The sequence below is a fragment of the Pelodiscus sinensis genome, chromosome 5 (genome assembly GCF_052426305.1).
Source record: "Pelodiscus sinensis isolate ZL-2025 chromosome 5, ASM5242630v1, whole genome shotgun sequence".
NCBI lineage: Eukaryota > Metazoa > Chordata > Testudines > Trionychidae > Pelodiscus > Pelodiscus sinensis.
The window spans coordinates 51134700-51154614 of record NC_143056.1 but is presented as its reverse complement, the minus strand read 5'-3'; the positions used below and the strand labels follow the sequence as shown (position 1 = coordinate 51154614).

Sequence of the window (19915 nt, the reverse complement as noted above, 5' to 3'; positions counted from 1 at the left end):
CCTAAGGTGCCCTCCCACAGAAGCCAGATTCAGCCTGGTATCCTGTATCTAATCACCAAGGAAACGGCTTAGAAATCACCAAACAACAAGAATTTAGGGCCAAACGATGTATTTTAAAGGTAAGATCAAACATCAGCAAATAACATACAACTTAGCAACAGTCCCACCCTAACCCTGGAAAAGAAGAAGATAGAAGAGTCCCACACACACAAGGGTATACATTACATTCAAAGCAGCGATTGATGTTCGATGTCCATGACCTTCAACCTCGTGGCTAGTGAAAAGCCTTAAGGGAGAACTAACGGAGCGATCCCTCGATGGATGCTTCTCGCCTCCTACGAGCTGACGCTTGGTGGCACCGGATCCTGTCCGAGTATCCGTAAGCGAGACAGTGTTATAAGTCCCAAAGTCTTAGTGGGAGCGGAAAAGGCTTCTTTTATTCCGGTTAAAGTCACTAGCAGGGGGTAGTCTTGTCAGACTGCAGGCTGGAACCTTGGCCTTCTCCGGGTAGACGATGACGCAGGGTAACAATTATGATTACAGATGCACACAGGACATGAAGGGGGCCAAAGAACACGAATGCTCTTTGACAGGGATATATAAACACTTTATGGCGGGAAAACCATGAAGACAGCGGGGTGCAGAGAACTAGAGCTGGGTGCATAAGACTTGGGTGCCGTGTGCAAAGGATGGGAGCGCACGCAGACAATTGGGGAGGTGTGCACAGCCTTTGGTGCTGGGTGCACAGCCTTCCTCTACCTGTTTTGGCGGGAAAAACGGCTGAGGGAAAAAGAACCCCTCAGACTCCATTTTGTATTATGCCTAGGCAACAGGGCTGTGCTCCTGTTTTCATAAGGAGGTTTGCTATTGCTAACAATGGAAAGAAGAATATGCCCTTGACAGGAAATCTTGGGTATTGGTCATGAAAGCAACAATGACTGAGATGACCTTGTCTTTAAATACACTTAACCCTCTACACTCAAATACTCAATTTTTACTAGATGCCTTATTTAGAGAGTAATATATAACAAATAAGTATTTTTATTTTTCATCTACTTGTTCTTACATTTCTTTACCAAAGTCACAAAAAAGTATATCTGTTTCCCCCATAAATTCTTAAAAGCTTGTACATAATCTAGGGAACAGGCTCTACAGGAACTCTGTGGTCCATCTAATAGCAGTTAGGGAACTTGCCTGGTGTTAATTTATGTTCCATAACACCTGTCAATTCCCATACATTGAAACCAAAGCCCAGTGGAAATATCTGCCTAACATGGTCCTATTAATCATAATGGGAGTCTAGGGTCCATGGACAATTATGCACTTATATTTTTGTATGTACTTAACTGTGCTTATTTTAAGTGCTTTGTTGGAGAGGGATGGGTGTGTGTGTGGTTGATTTGGGAGCTAAGCATATAATTTGAGTAATTCATTCTCTCTCTCTCTCTTTTATTTATATATATATATATATAGAATGTCTACTTATGGCCCAATATGGCTACATTTTGAATATAAATTCAAATTTGAATTTTAAAATTAAGGTGCAACATCCTTGTGAATACTACTTGTTGTTGGTCAGAATTTTCACACGAGGAATTTTCGAAATGCATGGACAAGATTAATCAGATTTACACACACCGTTGGCATAGTTTAGTGGCAGAGAGATGCATGCCTGGCTATCTGCTGCATGCACTACTTGGTAACAGGGCACATAGTTACACAGGTTTGAGGAATGCTGGTGTACCCTGAAGATTAGAAAGGGGGCTGAGATCCTTCAGTAGGACTTAAACCAATTTCACCTCTGTCATGGAAAGCCCGAGAGAATCTTTTCCAGCAATAGTTCAAATTTCCTACTATAAACCAGCCCAATAAAGAGTTGCCTGAAAATTTGAATAGGGAGTTTATGAAGTTTAGGGAGCACATACATTGTCTACTTTGATAGTAACTTATGAAAAGGTTCTCAAATCTTACTTGTACAACAATTGGGCCATATTCATGCTTGGTGCATCTCCACTGATGAATTAGGCCTTTTCTCTTTAATTCTTTAGTATACTCTCTTGAGAGAGGTTTTGTTTTGAAATATTTCTCCCACAAGCTAAGAAAATCATGTCTAAGAGAAAGGAAGAACTCTTGTGGACTAGAGGGTATAGAAAAAACAAAGCCAATTTTGTCACCAATTTTGTGGTGACCCTGGAACGTTCAGATTTGCATTTTTAATAGCAGTTTGACTAGCAGATAAATAGGTAGAAAAACATTTGGACTACTAACACCCTAGATGATGTAGCACAACTATCCCATTAAAATACAATTTGTAATATGTAAAACAGCTTAGGCACCAATCGTTTGTGGCCCAATAGCATGAGCTGACTCTTCAATTTAATTCAAAATACCTGTTAAAAGAAATACACAGTGTATGTGTGTGGCAGCAAACATATATGTAAGATTCAGAATGTTTGTATATGAAGCACGTGGCTAAAGCCCATGATGATTTCCTGTCTTGATAACACTGGAGTATACAAATTAACATGAATTTGATTTTAAAAAGCAATCAACACTGCTTAATGATGAAAACAAGACGCTAAGAAAGAACTGAAGGTAACATCCAACAATTTTAGAAAAATAAGAGGAAAGAAAAATAGATGACTAGTGATCATCACAGTCCAAATCTATAATTCACTGTAAGTAAGAGCTCTCCCTCTGAGGTGCTGAGTACCCGTATCTCCCACTCACATTTTTGTTTGAATCCTTAACACCAAGCAATCTATATACAGTAAAACTCTGATGGTCCGGCATCTGATGGTCCGGTACTCCTGATGCTCCGGCACCATCAGGAACCCGGAAGTGCTCCGGGCAGCCGGACCATTGGAGCTGCTCTGTCCCCAGCTTCCCCAATTCAGCCACTGCTAAAACTGACCAGCGGCTGAATCAGGGAAGCTGGGGGCAGAGCAGCTGGAGTGTTTCTGGGTAGGTCCTGTAGCGCTGCCCCTCAGCGCTGCCGGACCAACCTGGCAGCACCCCAGCTGTCCAATTCAGCCGCTGCTGAAACGGATCAGCGGCTGCCTTCAGGAAGCCCAGGGCAGAGCAGCTCTACCTCGGGCTTCCTGGAGTCATCCGCTGATCAGTTTCAGCAGTGGCTGAATCAGGACGCCTGGGGCAGAGCATCTGGGGGGCTGCCGGGTTGGTCCCACAGCACTGAGGGTCGGCGCTACCGGACAAACCAGGCAGCACTCCAGCTGCTCTGCTGCAGGCGTCACCGATTCAGCTGCTGCTGAGACTGACCAGCAATGACTGAATCAGGAACGGCTGGGGCAGAGCCGGACTATTGGAAGGGGGGCTATGAGGGGTCCGGGGCCAGACCCCTTCATAGCCCCCCCTTCCGATAGTCCGGCATATCTGATCATTCTGCACCCCCTGAGTCCTAAGGGTGCCTGATTTTCGGAAGTTTACTTCATATGAAGTAAACAATTGCTACATATGAAGGAGCACCAATCTGTAGTTTAGAATTCCATGGGGTGCCTTACGGTTCCAATTAGTCCAGTTTATCTTTGAGCACACACATTACCTGCTATTGCAAAAGCACATTGTCAGTAAATGCTCAGAAGTCCTGATAAATGACAGTATTAAAATGTAAAACACGTTAAATGTATATTAAGGTTACACCTTTAAAACCAAATTTAAAAAAAAAGCAGGAAAAATCAAGTTTGTCAGCCATATTAACACTATAAGACAGCCCATCTTATATTCGGAATGTTAGATACCGTGTAACTGAATAGTTGTGTAACTGCATGAAATCTTAGCAGTTACACAGTTATTCAGTAGTTGCCAGGGGCAGGGCTGGCAGCCAGTGCGCTTGCCCCACTCCAAGGAGCCTCCTGCCATCCAATGCTGCTGCCTCTGTATCAGAGGCAGCAGCGCAGGGCAGCAGGTGCGAGCTGGTCCATGCGGAGAGTCACTTTAAATAACCGCTCCCCACACCCACCAGGTGCTTGCCACCTCTTGCTGCTACCTCTGATACAGAGGCAGCAGTGTGGGCTGAGAGCAGGCCCTGTACATGGGGTACAAGTTTCCCTCAGCCTGTGCTGCAGCAGCAGCCCCTGTATGCGGAGAGGTCGGAGCCCCTGCAGACAGGGGTTGCTGCCATTGACCAGCCTTGGTATGCGGTGAGCCCAGGCCACTGTAGACAGAGGTTGCTTCACCGCAGCCGGCCCCCCCAGACCTCTCCACATCAGAGGCAGCAGTGCAAGGGGTGGGGCAAGCAGCACTGTAGAGCTGATGCTGGGGGAAAAACAGCTTTTAAGCTGACTCACCTCAGCACTGGCTCTTGCCTGCCCTTCCTCGCTGCCTTTGTAGGGGACAGTAAGTGGAGGGCAGGTGGGTCTGTGGGAGCCAATACATGCAGGATGCCCTTTTGAAGGAAGTGTGTGTGTCAGAGAGAGAGACAGAGAGAGAGCCAGCCCCCTCACTCTCCATGCTGCTGCCTCTATATCACAGGCAGTGTGGATCCAGTGCTCCTGGGAAGTCTGCTTAAAGCCTGCTTCTCACAAGCACTGGCTCCCTCTATCCCCCTCCTCCTGGCTGCCTGTAATACCAAGGCAACAGTGGGGAGGGGAGGGGAGGAGAGGAGAGTACATGTAGTCAAGGCTTATCAGTTAATCGTTTACTCAACTATACACTAACATCCCTATTTTATATATGAACGTTAACAGTAGCCCTCTTGAGGTAATACTGTAGGCCAACACTCATCAGACCCCAAAGAAACACACAGATGTGGACTGTTTGCATCTCACATCTCTGGCTGCAATTTTAACGACTTAAATTTGGGGCAACATATTAAATAATCCAATTTAGTACTTGTAGTGATTCTTATGTATTGTAAAAGTCCCTATGCAGTCTGAAACTAGGGAAGTTGCAGTTCCTGAGATATAACCTTTATCGACGGAAACCAGCCTTGATGGGAGCATGCATGTTGTAGCCAAACCATATTCTAAAATCTGTCTCTAACCACCTACCCTGTTGTTCTTTAGGCCACCTGCTCGTAAATCCACTCTAAATCTTTGAGAAAAGGGGGCCAATGAAGCGCAAACAATGTGCAAAAAATATCCCAATAGCAAAACCACAATCAAATACTAATCCTTTGCAGGGCAGCCAGCTAAGATTTACAGCAACCCCAGCAAAACCAATGTGTGTAACCCTATGTGTGCAAGTCCCATGCAAGACTGTATGGCTACGTCTATACTGCACTCTTCTTGCGCAAAAGCCTATGCAAATGAAGCACAGATTAGCACATTGCCACGCTTTATTTGCCTAATTAGTTAGCGGCCATTTGTGCAAGAGGCTTTTGCACAAAAACCCTCTTAAGCAAGAGCCATTTTTCCTTAATTTTTCAGGAAAAATGGCTCTTGTGCAAGAGCGGGGTTTTGCACAAAAAGAGCTGTCTTTTGCTCAAAAAGGAGTTGTGTGGTCCCCTGCACAAAAACAGCCCCTATTATGCAAATAAAGTGTGGCAATATGCTAATCCACACTTCATTTGCATAGGCTTTTGCGCAAGATGAGTGAAGTATAGACATAGGTATAATGCACATAGGCTAGCTACCCTCCAGCCTGTTAACCAATCAACTATTGTAGCGGAATGACAAAAATCCTGCTGTTTCTACTAGAATTAGCAACATATACTCTCCTTTAGCCAAAGAAAAGTATGTGAAAGAAAAAACTGTCCAAGTTAATCCTAAAATTTAAATGTTACTGCCCCCAAACTGTTACTATTTTTAATCATGTAAACTGAACAGGAAAAGTCAGTGTTACTTGCATTAAAAGTAAAGGACTGGATTCAGGCTTTTTCTACCAAAGTTAAAATAAGTTAAGAGGTAGGCTGTCTGAAAATTTAAGTCATATTTTAATGGGCAGATTTCATCACATCAGTATTTTATTATATTTTCTAAGGTCACATTCCTGCAAATATTGTGTGTGTGTGTGTGTGTGTGTGTGTGTGTGTGTGTGTGTGTGTGTGTGTGTGTGTGTGTGTGTGTGTGTGTGTGTGTGTGTGTGTGTGTGTGTAAAACTTTAAGCACAGGTAACCCAATAACTGATTTGCATGGGATTACTCATGTGCCTAAAGTTGTGTGGGCTTAAACATATTGCATACAACAACAATGAGAACTGATGTTACTAGTCAATTAAAAGGCTGATATTCCAAACAAGAATTTTGTTTCATTAAGTTCTGATAGTCATAAGAACATTGTCTTTTGTTTTGAGAGCAGCTTTTATATATAAAGAGACTGGATAATGTTTGACACACATTTCCACTTTTAGTCTGGGAATTAATCATTCTGCACACAAGTAAAAATCCACAAGATCATGATAGTCCTAGAACTATATTTTAAATACTATTTTTAAAACAACTGCAACCAGATGTGCTGATAGACCATTTGAATGGACAACTCTGTTAATACTATTGATAATGAAATGTTTTGTTTAGCATGGTAATATCCCTGACTTTTTCCATACATAGAACAAGAGCTTAAGTGGGTGGAATTTTATTAAGCTCTTAAACAGCTGTAGTTCAGATGGCGTAGGAATGACTTTCTGGCTGCGATGAGTCACTGAGGATTAAAAAAGTGACAATTGAAAGTGTTATTACAGCAGTTGTGTGTAGACTAGATGCTATTGTGTAGGAGGAGTTAAAATTAAGTTGGCTTTCTTTCAATTTAAATTGACAAAACAAAGTCTATTATGAAAGATATTAGTCTGTGGAAAAAATAGGCTTTTGTTCAAGTTTGTCTATATCTCCAGAAACCCAAGAGTCTGGAGACAAATTTCCTGAGTTAAGCAAATAGAGTCCCCTTTTGATTAGTCTTGTTTATTTCTGGGGAAACTGACATACAGTGATACAGGGAATTTTCCACATAAATCCATCGGACATTTTAATGTTTACTAAAATGGCAGTTTCAAACTTTAACTTTGGACACCTTTAAGAAATTAAGAAAATATTCAGTATTATTTAAATGAATATTTTAGGTGAAATATTCATAAATGTTTGTCTACACTGTAAAAAGAATGATAGAATGGAAACCTAATAGGGTTCATTTCAAATAGTTATCACAATAATAAAGAAGCCCTCTCTAGAATCATGAGCTACGTCTACACTGGCCTCTTTTACAAAAGGGGCATGCTAATTTTAAACTTCGTAATAGGGAAATCCGCGGGGGATTTAAATATCCCCCGCGGGCTTTAAATAAAGATGTCCGCCGCTTTTTTCTGGCTTGGGGAAAAGCCAGAAAAAAGCGTCTAGACTGGCCCGATCCTCCGGAATAAAGCCCTTTTCCAGAGGATCTCTTATTCCTACTTCAAAGGGCTTTATTCCGGAGGATCGGGCCAGTCTAGACCCTTTTTTCCAGCTTTTCCCCAAGCCAGAAAAAAGCGGCGGACATCTTTATTTAAATCCCGCGGGGGATATTTAAGTCCCCCGCGGATTTCCCTATTATGAAGTTTAAAATTAGCATGCCCCTTTCGTAAAAGGGGCCAGTGTAGACGTAGCCATGATGTATTGACTCTCATAGCAAATTCACAATGATGAACTTAAACACATACTCTAGTAGCACTTTAAAGACTAACAAAACACATAGATGGTATCATGAGCTTTTGTGGGCACAGCCCACTTCTTCCGATGACTGGAGTGTTGGATGTCAAGAACCAAGAATGAAGGGGGAGGGGGAGGAGAGAAAGAGGCAGTGAGTGGATAAGTTTCAAAGGGAAAGCGGACCCAGTCTGTAACAGGAAAAACAACAAATAGTCTATTCACACCTTAAAGACTAGATAGTTAAGAGACTGATAATCATTAGTTTGCACTTGGAAAGGAAGAGTACTAACAGATTCTATACAGACAGCAAGACCCATTGGCACCTTCATGTGTTGGTCGATAAAGTCCCAGCTGTCCAATATGATTTAAACCATGTGCATGAGAATTAGTTTTCAGTCCTCCATCCAGAAGGTATGAGCAGAGGAAGAACCAAGGGTTAGTGTACCAACATTAGGCTGACAAATATTGTGGAATTTACAAGTACACCCAGTATTCTATTTAATATTAGAGATATAATCATTTTAAAATAGCCTCCAGAGGCAGAGATGTTCATGAAACAGAAATTGTTTTCAGACACTGAAATTTCCATGCCAGTACCTAGTCCAGAAATTACTTAATGAAGGGTAATAACATCACCAAGTAGAGAGATGTTAGAGGACTGTAGGGTTGGGATTCACAAGGGGGACTCAGGTACTTCATTGCCTAGTGTTTAGCTGTTGTGATCCCAAGTAGAATACACAATCCTGAGTCAAGAGTCCAGACTACTCATATGATGCCTGAGGAACTAGGTGCCTAAGAGTGGGAGCAGCACACTGAACAAGGAGGTGCCTAAGCTGGTGAGTCAAATGCTGAGAGTTGAGACCACTCAAAAGGTGTTAGAGGCCAGATTAAAAAAGGTGTCTAGGAACCTAACATCCTTTGAAATCAGTGCAAGTTAGGACCCTGTGGATCTGAGCCTAGGTATGTAAATGCCACCTGAAAGGAGGCACCTTCCTCAACTTAGGATTCAGAGCCATGAACCCACTCCTGGAGTTGGATGCTTAGGTGTGGTCAGCCATTTGTCAGGAAAACTGAAAAGCAGAAATCCTCCCACACCTTCCCAACAACCACAAAGTTCAGTTCAATGATTTACATCTTGGCTGCACCTATACTGGCAAGTTTTTCCACAAAAGCAGCTGCTTTTGCGGGAAAAACTTGCCAGCTGTCTACACTGGCTGCTTGAATTTCCGCAAGAACACTGACCATCTCATGTAAGATTGTCAGTGTTCTTGCAGAAATGCTATGGTGCTACCGTTCGGGCAAAAGCCCTCTTGCACAAATGCTTTTGCGCAAGAGGGCCAGTGTAGACAACGCGGTATTGTTTTACGCAAAAGAGCATCTAGATTGGCACGGACACTTTTCCGCAAAAGTGCTTTTGCAGAAAAGCGTCTGTGCCAATCTAGATGCTCTTTTCCGTAAATGCTTTTAACGGAAAACTTTTCCATTAAAAGCATTTGCGGAAAATCATGCCAGTCTAGACGTAGTCCTTGGGCTTTGTCAAGTAGAAGGGGGGGTGTTTGTATAGAAGAGCAAGGACAATGATAGACAGCTGTCCCCACCATGGCGTGGGCATAAGCAGAATGAAATACCTGTGTATGTGGATGGAAGAATGTAACAGCAGAGGACAGGCATTGTGAGACTTGCAAGAAAGGAAAAATGAGCCAAGACTGCTCATTGTCTAAAGGTGAATGTTTGCCAAGAGCAGCATGGGAAAAAGAGGTGGGAAGCGAATTGTGAAGGGAAGTGTGGAGTTTGCTTCAGAAACGGGAATGAACACCCCTTGGGACACTACTAAATCAAGGTATGCAATCTCTCTGGAATGGTAGCTGCTAGCCAAGTTCAGGCTACAGGTGAGCCATCTGGTGCTGGAATGAGGGCAGAGTAGCAATGGAATGTTGCTTGGTAAGGAGGGACTAGCATGTTGGATGTGGAAAAATGTGACCACTTCCATCTCTAACAAAAATGTACCTCAAGCCATTAAGGTACGTAAGTGTTGCTCCCCTCAGGGCTGGACTGCATTTCTCACATTATGCACAATGTGCCTCTGATGTCATGTGACCAGCATTCATCACTGAATCTAAGCCATGGGTTGAATCATTAGCTTCCCTATCTGGACCTGCTATTGACTAAGAGTGCAAAATAGATGCTGAACCACACCCTCCTTGGTCTACACTAACAACTTACATATGCATAGCTGAACTGAGATGGGGATAACAAATCCACACACTTGAAAATGTCAGTATGCCAACCACCAACCCAGTGTAAACAGTGCTAGGTAGAGGTTAGAATTCTTCCATTAACCTATACACAGCCTGTCCAGGAGATGAGTTAATGACAGTGGCAAGAGAATCCCTCCCATCACAGAGTGTCTATACTGATGCATGACAGCTGTGCTGCTGTAGCATTTTAGTATAGACATACCCTAAGGACCTTTGAAAAAAAAAAAAAAAACTTAGGGCAGAGTGAGTACGCTGTCAATGGTGTGAATATAGGGTAGAAGAACCATATGTGACCACCTTTCTTTGAGCTCTGGTCATACTATCAAATAACATTCTTGGCAAGCAAGTTCCAAGGAGCCAGTAGTAAAGACAAAACACCAAACAAACATCATCATCCCCCAACGGTTGAAAGATGAGTTTGCAAATTGGCATGTAAAGTTTCTTTCTGCTCCAGAGCAATAAACAATCCCCAACATACAGCGAAGAAAGACAGGGAGCAAAGCTGAAGCTAAGATTGGTCTGTTGAGCAGAGTGAAAGACTGAAGAATGGCAACAGGTGAGACAAGACAGAAGAGAGGTTTATCTTCTTCCCCTGTAGTTTGGTGCTGAAGCTGGAAGCAGCCATAGTCCTTAGAAATTGACATAAAAAACCTCCCATTTCATAGAATAGAAATAGGAAAAACAGAACATGTTTTATTTAAACCCCTTTTCTGAAATCACATTTGTTCAGTGAATACAATAGAAAGCATGTATAGATCCCCCTCCCCCCCAATGTTAAACTTGTCATTGATTTGCCAAAGCTGAAGCAGGTAAGAGAAGTTAATGGAGAAGTTTCAGATAGCACAAAAGGACCATATTTATATTAGACATGATGGATATCGTGCAATTGATAGTCATACAACCATGTGAAATCTTAGCCATTACACAACTATTCAGTAGTCCCAGAGAGCAGGGCAGAGAAGGCAGCCAGTACACTCCGGTCCCACTCCCAGGGAGTCCCATGCCAACCCATGATGATGTCTCTAATAGAGGTAGCAGCATGGGGTGGCAGCTGGGAGCAGGTCCAAGAGTGGAGCTAGTTTAAAAACCAGAGGCAGTAGTATGGGGTGGCAGCAGCTACCTGTAGTGAGCCTGGGCCTGCTCAGGACAGAGGCCAGTCCACAGCAGCAGCCTCTGCCTTCTCCCCACCCCCACCCTATGCTGCTGCCTCTCTTAAGATGGCTCCCCTACAGAGCCAACTCCTGCCTGCCTCCCCCCTTCCTTTGGGGGGGGGGGGGGAGACGAGGGAAAGCGGGTCCCGCAGGAGCCAGTGCACACATTGGCTCCAGCATGCCCCCCTCACTCTCCCACTGCTGCCTTTCTATCAGAGGCAGCAGCATGAGCGGGGCAGGTGAATGTGGTACGCATAGGGAGCCTGCTTAAAGCCAGCTCCTCACAAGCACCACCTCCCACTCCCTACCCCTTTGCTGCCTCTTATACAGAGGCAGCAAGAGGAGGTGTATTCAACAGGATTACTGGGTAAAGATTAGGCATATCAGTTAATCGTTTACTCAACTATAAGATAACATCCCTAAATCAAATAACTTCAGATGAATCATCTTTCACCTGCCTCATTTCACTAGGCAAATATTGAAGGTTTTTAGTACATTAAACATTTTTAAAATGAAACTCTTATTAAATTCTATTCCTTAGTAAAGGATTGTAATTTAATGAAATCACTCTTCACTCTTTTTCTGTGTAAATTACAAGAAACTAATAGCATATCACCTTATAGAAGTAGGTAAGTTTGAAACTTGATCATTCCATTAGACTAAATAAGAGCAGTTAAGGGGGAGAGGAGGATGTAAAATAGTCAGACTTGAAAATGCTGGTATCAGTCACAAATTAACAGGCTAAGAATCTTATTTACCAGAAATGCAGAGTACACAGATATGCTTTTATGGTCTACACCACAGCTGATAGTATACTTCCCAACCTGGGCAGTCTCCCCCTCATGCTAGTTCTACTAGTGCACTAGCAATGTGCATGTTCAGATAGCCTGTGGCACCACCTGTACTGCAAAATTTACACTGCAACTTCCGTGCTCACTGAATGACAGCTAGCATGCCTGTCTACACTGGCTGGTAGGCACTGTCCCATTTGCAGTGTAGACATTCCCTTAGCATTATTCATTGTCACATTGAAGTTTGAGGTATCTTGCTGATTGCATTTTTCCATCTGTATTAAACTATTCTTTCCATAAAATCCATCAGCTGGAACTGAACTCTGACAAGGCTACAGTAAAGACTTTGCCTGGAGATTAATCATTCAAATTATGGCATAATGTCAGTGCCTCAACTTCTCTAATGGAGAAGACAACTGCAGTTATACATTCCCACTCACACTTTGACATGTGGCTAACACATAACAAGGTGAAAAACATTACATTTGACACGGGTATTAGTGCTACAAAATGTAACCTAATCTCACAGGGCAGATTTACAAATACCTACACATGTACATTCTAATCAGACTTGAACGTGATATGCTTAAAACCAAGTCAGGTAAGATTTTCCTCTGAATTAGTCGTCATGCAGTTCAATACTTGTAAGTAAAAATAACTTAACTTGAAATGTTTCTAGATAATGTTCAACTTGGATAGAGTGCACATCATTTTGGATGAAATGGTGTTAAATGGCTGCATCGTGGAAACCAACAAAAACAGAATTCTTGCACCTCTACTTGTCCTTGACAAAATGGCAGAAAGTTAGAAACAAGCCTTCTGAGGAATGGATTTTACAAAGCATTCCGAAAACCTCAAAACTCCATAAAACTATTGACTGAGACTGCCAAACGTGAAATCTTGCAGCATTTCTGTAACACACTGAAAGATACCTAATGCACCTTCCCCTTTTCTTCCTTTCTCCTCTGATCCTAGAAAATATGACATGCCACTGTTAAGATAAAAGTCAGGGGTGAGGGGACAAAAGGAACTTATTTTTCAGAGGTAAATGTCAGCTGACACTTGTCTTGCTAAAAGTAAGCTTTTTGTGTTAGTATTTATAATTTTTTTTGGAGGGGAAGGGAGGAATATTCTTGGTGCCTTGTAATTTTGACATACCCACAGCCATACAAGCACTACAAGAATACAGCTGGCAAGTATGCTGCTGTGCTGTAGGTGCTTAATAGAGCAATGGAAATGTTTTCAGCTGGTGTGTAAATCTACCTACTAGCAAGGTGGAATCTCTCTCTATAGTGGAGTTGAGGATGACTTAACTATACTGTACAGAGTATATTTTTCATAGCCCTGAGTGATGTAGCTAGGTCAACTTAAATTTTAGGTACAGACCAGGCCTCATTCATTTCCAGAAAAAAGGGAGATATGGAGAAGGTGAGTTAGAAAATGAGCATAATTCCAAGTTGTTTCAATTCTTGATTTAATATTATTCAAATTTGTTTATAAGTATGTATCTCAAGTTCAGTCTTCTACTAGATTGTCTTCACAAGAGCAGTTGTGTTGTAGGTTTTTATATAAAAGTGATTGCCAAATTTGTATTTTCACAATAGGTGTGGAGAAAGCAAATACAGAAGAGTTATTTATTCCTTTCCAGAACACAAGAATGAGGAGGAGGAGCAGGGGTTACCAAATGAAATCAATAGGTGGCAGGTTTAAAACTATCTAAAGGAATTATTTCCTCTCACATTAACCTGTGGAACTCCTTCCCAGAAGATTTTGTGAAAGCCAAGAAAATAACAGGGTTCAAAAAAGAGAGATACACATTTATGGAAAGGACCATCAATGGCTGTTAACCAGAATAGACAGGGATGGTGTCCCTAGCCTCTGTTTTGTCAGAAGTTTGGCATGGTCGACAGGAGATGGACCATTTGATGATTACTTGTTTTGTTCATTCCCTCTGAGACATCTCAGATTGCCCACTATAAAAAGAATACTAGGTTAGATGGATCTTTGATTTGACCCAGTATGGCCATTCTTATTCAAATACTGTAGTTAGCTGTAATAAGGTTTTTGAATACTATGGAAGTTGCAACTAAACTATTTGGACACTTCATGCTATTGTGGTATTATGGTAAAACAAAGGTTAATTGTTCTTTATCATACTAAGAAGGAAGTTGCTACTTAAGTAGTTTAATTTTCTTAGTGTAGCATATTAGTATTTTGCTTAGGATCTTGAAAATAAAGGCTTTCCTTTTCACAATGGTATTTTTCCATTTACACTTCAGTGTCCTTGTTTGTAATACCAGTATTTTTTCACATCTGTAGAATTACAGTTTACTCCCAGCTGGGAAAGCCAACAAAATTGTTGGTAATGGCATCAATAAACTAATTTTTTCCCCCTCCGATCCACAGCATACCATTCATTTTTCCCCCAAGTATACTCATGACTCATCCAAGTCTTCACTAAAATCAACAGTAGAGGCACCTTAGATTTGAGTTTTCTAATACTGACCGGATGTACCCAAATTAATCCAAAAATCTTTAGGAGCAGCAGAAAAACAGCCTGAAAGTAAAATATTGTGACATGGACAACTGTCCTCCTTCCTTTACAAAAGTCACAGAAGAACTTCAGTAATTACTTGAATTTTCTAATCACCTAGTACTGTAAACTAGGTTTACGCTGGTATTGAGAAGCAAAAGCCTCCATATTTAAATTATCCATCTTCATTTCCTTTTAGACTATCATATTTAAAGTAGGTCCCAGTGGATCTTACACCATCCATTTGGTAATTGTAAATTAACAGCCAGCTACATAGAGAAAGTGAAAATTGTTTTGTCTGTACACTTTCATTCTAGCACCCTCCCTGTCAGGCACTCTGACCCAGCCTCCAACAACTGTATTTTACTTTTTCTATTTATTCACCTCTTAAGTAATTACTTACATTTCATGACAAGATTCTACTGTAAAAAGTTTGATGGGTTCCAGAGATCCACTTAAAATGGTCATCTGATGGGTTCATCATACTACTATGTCCACCTTTTTGCCCTCTCGGGTGCTCCACTACTCTGTCTTGCTGATCCAAAAGCTGTGGTCTCCCCCAGCAAAGGCACAGAGTTGGGGTCACAGCCCAGAGCAGATAATTCAGCTTGGGGAAGGCTCAGTCATAGGGACTTCACACAATGTCCAGGAGCACAGCCCCAACAGAACCAGAACCCCCAGGTCAATCAATCCTTCTTACTAATATTTTTACAGAGCAAGCTCAAAAGTCTGCTTCTTTTATCAGTGAAAGAAATATGCATAGCTGTAGTCCTCACCTTCTGCCCCAGTAACCATTATTTACACTGGGTTGAACACAAGGGTGACATTAAAAATAAAAAGTAGGATTTAACTTGGCAGCCTCCTACTTTGGGCCTGATCCTTCTCCATGTTCAGTCTTAGGTGTTTCCATCAGTCCTCTGGTGGTAATCAGGAGGTGTCTAGGTGTCTCACAACTGCCAACTCTCCCATTGTTTAGTTCTCTCTCTCTCTCGAGATTTTTCCCGAAAGTTGTGTTCAGCTGAAACTCTTTCATACCCTTATGGAAAAGTGTTTCATTCCAAAATGTGTTGGCAATACCACGTCTTGGCAGTACCAAGCCTAATCCAGTCTTACAGTAAGCATGAGACTATTCATAAATCATTACCATCTGGAGATGGGAAACACCCCAGTTGAAGACTGATACAGTTATTATTCCGATAATCCAGCACCTTTTGGACCCAGGGGATGCCGGATTATCAGATATGCCGGACTTTCAGAAGGGGGGGGGGCTATGAGGGGCCTGGGGTGGGGTGGGAGGGGATGCCACCCCAGACCCCTCATAGCCCCCCCTTCCGATAGTCCGGCTCTGCCCCAGGCGTCCCTGATTCAGCCGCTGCTTGTCAGTTTCAGCAGCAGCTGAATCAGGGATGCCTGCAGCAGGGCAGCCAGAGTGCTGCTGGGTTGGTCCGGTAGCGCCGACCCTTGGCGCGGCGAGACCAACCCAGCAGCACCCCAGCTGCTCTTGGGGATGCCTGGGGCAGAGCAGCTGGGGTGCTGCCAGGTTGGTCCGGCAGCGATGCTCCTCGGCGCTACTGGACCAACCCGGCAGCACCCCAGCTGCTTTGCCCCAGGCGTCCCCAAGTCAGCCGCTGCTGAAACTAACCAGCGGCTGATTCCAGGAAGCCGGGGCACAGCAGCTCTACCTTGGGCTTCCAGGAGTCAGCCTCTGGTCAGTTTCAGCAGGGGCTGAATTGGGGACAGCTGGGGTGCCGCCGGGTTGGTCCCGCAGCCCCGAGGGGCAGCACTACAGGACCTACCCAGCAGCACTCCAGCTGCTCTGCCCCCGGCTTCCCCGATTCAGCGGCTGTCTCGGGGAAACCGGGGGCAGAGCAGCCCCAATGGTCCAGCTGCCCAGAGTACTTCCGGGTTCCTGATGGTGCCAGACCATCAGGAGTGCCGGACCATCAGATGCCGAACCATCGGAGTTTCACTGTACATGGAGAAGACTGAGAAACATGCATTTTTCTTGTAAGCTTTTCATTGTTTCAGGATACTTCCGGTAAAAGCATTTACTTCACCTTTGTAAGCAGTTACTGACTATCACAACAAAATTACAATACATTGTTCAATCACAACAACGATTGCACCCTCAAAAAAGTTTAATCAATTGCCTCTTGTGGGGTAGTCACTCACTCTGATGCCATATGCAAACTTAGTATCATTCAGATCATATCTGAAAAATACCAAAGACACTGTGCAGCACTACTGATATGTGCCAAGCCGGTTCTCAGAAAGTTACCCTGCATATCTGAATACCATTGCTTATTCAACAGACAAGCTAATGAACAGACCACTTTGCTCTTATCCCCCAATTCCTATTTTTTTATACTTAGAAAAACAAACCAATTTTTTCAGGATACTTAGAGTTGATCAAATTAAAATAAAGATGTCTAGTTTATGTATTCACATTTGAGGAGAGAAATAGTCACAGACACTTTTGTACGCTGCAAACATTTTAATGATTATTGAGCATACACATTGGAAATTTTTTTAAATTTCAAACTGCAACAAGTTAAATAAATGTTTATAATATACAAGGAAAGTACAACCAATAGTAAAACTTGCTTTAAGTGTGCCTTGCACCAGGAACCAGTGTTTTTTATTTTTAATAGCTTTATTGTTGAGCTGCATAAGCCACACTTAAGGATTTCATCTTTAGGCAGGGCATTTAAGAAATTAAAATATATTCCCAGTTGAAAGAGAGAGAGAAAAAAAAAGATTGTGCATGATTATATGCAAGAACAAAAACAAAAAACCTCAAATGAAAACAAAAACCACTAGAATACTCCAATAGTGCAGGCACCATTAAAAAAAGAATGAAAAAGCTTGTGATGCCCATTAATTCTAAGATTTAAGGAAGCAAGTTTTTGACCAGTTAGTTTAAAGCCAGCAAAACAGGGATCGGTGATGGCAACTGTAGTGTACAAGGTATTAAATGACAAACTTTACACAAATACACTTAGAAATTTATATCAGTGAACACTGAAAATCTTAAGATCTGCTCTTTGGAACAGTCAAAGCGAACCACCTTAATTTCCAGTCGTGCAAGCCCTTGAAGCATCACACAGTGTTCTGTGTCATTTACTTGCTGGCTGTGTAGTTACAGGGATTTGTTTTGTCATTAGCAGCTAACAAACTTTTTCCATGTGTTCCTAAAGCCTCACAGGTGGAAAAAAGGTAAGTCTCATCAGAGCACAGCGTGGAGATCATATTTTCTGCACACAAACACAAGAGGCTTCACTAATATAAAAAACAGTTTCTCATGTCCATGTTGCACAGAGCAGTTCAATTGAGATGAAAGCCTTTTTCCATAGTAGCAGCTAGAAGACGCTCCCTCATTATCTCCTCAGAGGAATACTCAGGCAACTTAAGGTAATGCACACAGGTATTCACAGATGGATAACTTGCATCTGTAGCGTCAACCTGAGAATAAGGAAGGATGAATATTACTTATGTACATAAAAATAAATAGGTCCTTTCTCCTTTGTCAAATTTACAATCTACTTCATGGTGGAGTTGATTGAGAATTTTTTCACAGTTTTGTTGTTGATATGGAAAAGTTCAAATTGCCACAACTGTAATTTTTTGTGTAACTCTCTTTGGAAATGTTTCCCAAGTCCAGGAACTTGTTGTCAAATACAAAGAGAAAGAAACCCACATCAGTATAGCAAACAGACTAGAGTTTAGAGTATACATCTGGGATGTGGGAAAGCCACGTCCCTACTCTAAATCAGGCAAGAGCAAGGACTTGAACCTAAGCATCCAACTTATGTGATTTCCTCACCCACTGGGCTATTTTTTGAAACCTCTGAAAATTTTCACAAGACGGGAAAACTGTTTCCCATTCAGCTCTACCTCATATATAAAATACTGAAATACCAAAGGATGAGAGTAATCAAACAGACAAAGTGTACCTAGTTTGTGTACATATTTCCTTAGTTCCTTTTTATGAGAATACTTGTGAGTGTACAAAATCACGCAAGAGCTGAAGTAGAATTTAGTACTGAAAGGCTAACAAAATAGTGAATGTTGATGAGGAAGTATAAGATTTAGGGTGTGTCTAGACTACAGAGTTTTGTCGACAAATGTGGACTTTTGTCGACAAAACTAAACCTGCGTCTACACTACCGCTGAGTTCTGTCGCCATAACGTCGACAGAACTCAGCAGTTTTGTCGAAGTTGGTAAACCTCATTTTACGAGACGTAACGCCTTTTGTCGACAGAGTTCTGTCGACAGAAGGTGTTATTGTATCTAGGGTTGTGTCTAGACTACAGGGTTTTGTCGACAAAGCAGCTTGCTTTGTCGACAGAACTGAATGTAGTCTAGACACTCTGTCGACAGAAGCTTTGTCGACAGTATCTGTCGACAAAACTTCTGTCGACAAAAGCTTGTAGTCTAGACGTACCCTAAGAATGAGTTTTATTTAAGTGGCAGCCTTCTTTTGTGAGGAGAAAAAAGCTTAAGTTGAGAAGTACCCTGAAGAGCCTATACCTTGCGTACAACAGTGAGCCGGGGGTGTAGGTTAGCCAGTCCTCCTGGTGGGAGTGTTGAACAGCCAGTAGTGAACTGGAGAAATGCTTTTCTTTCATCTGAAGACATACCGCACAAAACTCTCACAAATCGAAGGAATCCAGGACTAAAAAAAAATAAAAATATATGATCAACAAAATGTGATGAACGGAAGCGAGTTTTGTAAGATGAGACATTAAAACCAATGACTTTAGACAAACTTAAATGGCAACTGTTTAAAATATTCATGCTAGTTTCTTAAAGCAGCCTACATTTATAAGAAAGAAAATCTATTTTTTCATTTATTTGCCAAATGTTATATGGCAAAACGTATGGGGGACATATCACTTCTTGAAGAAGGAATTAATGGGACTACATTTATTCCTTATGTGTAAAGTGGTAGTCAAGTAGAGTGCCAAGCCTGCTCTTAACAGAATCCACACACATTGGACCTTGTCTCAGTTACACAAAGTGTCCTTTAAAGTCATTTCACATCACTGGAGTTGTGCAAACGGGCACTTGTGTAACTGAGAATTCAAACTTTAGTGTACAAACTTGCTCACTTGCTGTGTTCTCACATTATTGGTAACTCAATTAAAATGTAAGCTTCAGCTTAAAATTTCTCCCCCAATGTCTCTACAGACACTGTTTTAAATGCTGGTTCCCTACAAAGAGATAGTCACACATCCTTTATATCAGTAAGGAGAATTAATGAACTTCACGCTGTCAATATACCAGCAGTGCATCAGCCAGTATATTCTAGCAAAGCTCAGAATGAGCCTACATCAAATTTATGTAATCTCTAAAGGTTACAGGGAAGGAATCACGATTCTGTCAGTCTACTCTTAATTGTTTTACTCTCACTTTTCTGCTTTTTTACCACAACAAACTCCTCTTTCTCCAGAATTAAAATGATCTATTGGAGAAATACAAAGAGTACATCACTGTGACACTTGTTCCACATAGTCTTCACGCTGATCAGCAGTCCCCGCATTTTACAATCTTTATTCAGATGTTGTTGTTACACATTTCTTAAGCAATGTGAAAAGCAAAGTTA

The 19915-nt window shown here is 42.0% G+C and overlaps 2 protein-coding genes across 13 annotated transcripts in view; one reads left to right on the top strand and one right to left on the bottom strand.

The window, feature by feature from the left end:
* Positions 1–19915, top strand: part of AP4S1 (adaptor related protein complex 4 subunit sigma 1) — a 45789-nt gene that overhangs the window by 21394 nt on the left and 4480 nt on the right. For 5 of the 6 annotated variants that reach the window (XM_006116375.5, XM_089778450.1, XM_089778448.1 and 2 more), the window contains one exon: positions 12456–14175. The exons of the other annotated variant lie outside the window; for it this stretch is intronic. In XM_006116375.5, coding sequence (XP_006116437.1) covers positions 12456–12584 — 129 coding nt within the window. In that variant the 3' untranslated portion in view covers positions 12585–14175. Of the gene's footprint in view, positions 1–12455; positions 14176–19915 lie in introns of those variants that run through there. 6 annotated transcript variants of the gene reach the window in all.
* HECTD1 (HECT domain E3 ubiquitin protein ligase 1) overlaps positions 16784–19915 on the bottom strand; it is a 101958-nt gene continuing 98826 nt past the window's right edge. For all 7 annotated transcript variants that reach the window (XM_075926972.2, XM_075926976.2, XM_075926970.2 and 4 more), the window contains 2 exons: positions 18841–18985; positions 16784–17771 (listed from right to left, as the gene is read on the bottom strand). In XM_075926972.2, the coding sequence (XP_075783087.2) occupies positions 17634–17771; positions 18841–18985 (283 nt within the window). In that variant the 3' untranslated portion in view covers positions 16784–17633. The remainder of the gene's footprint in view (positions 17772–18840; positions 18986–19915) is intronic.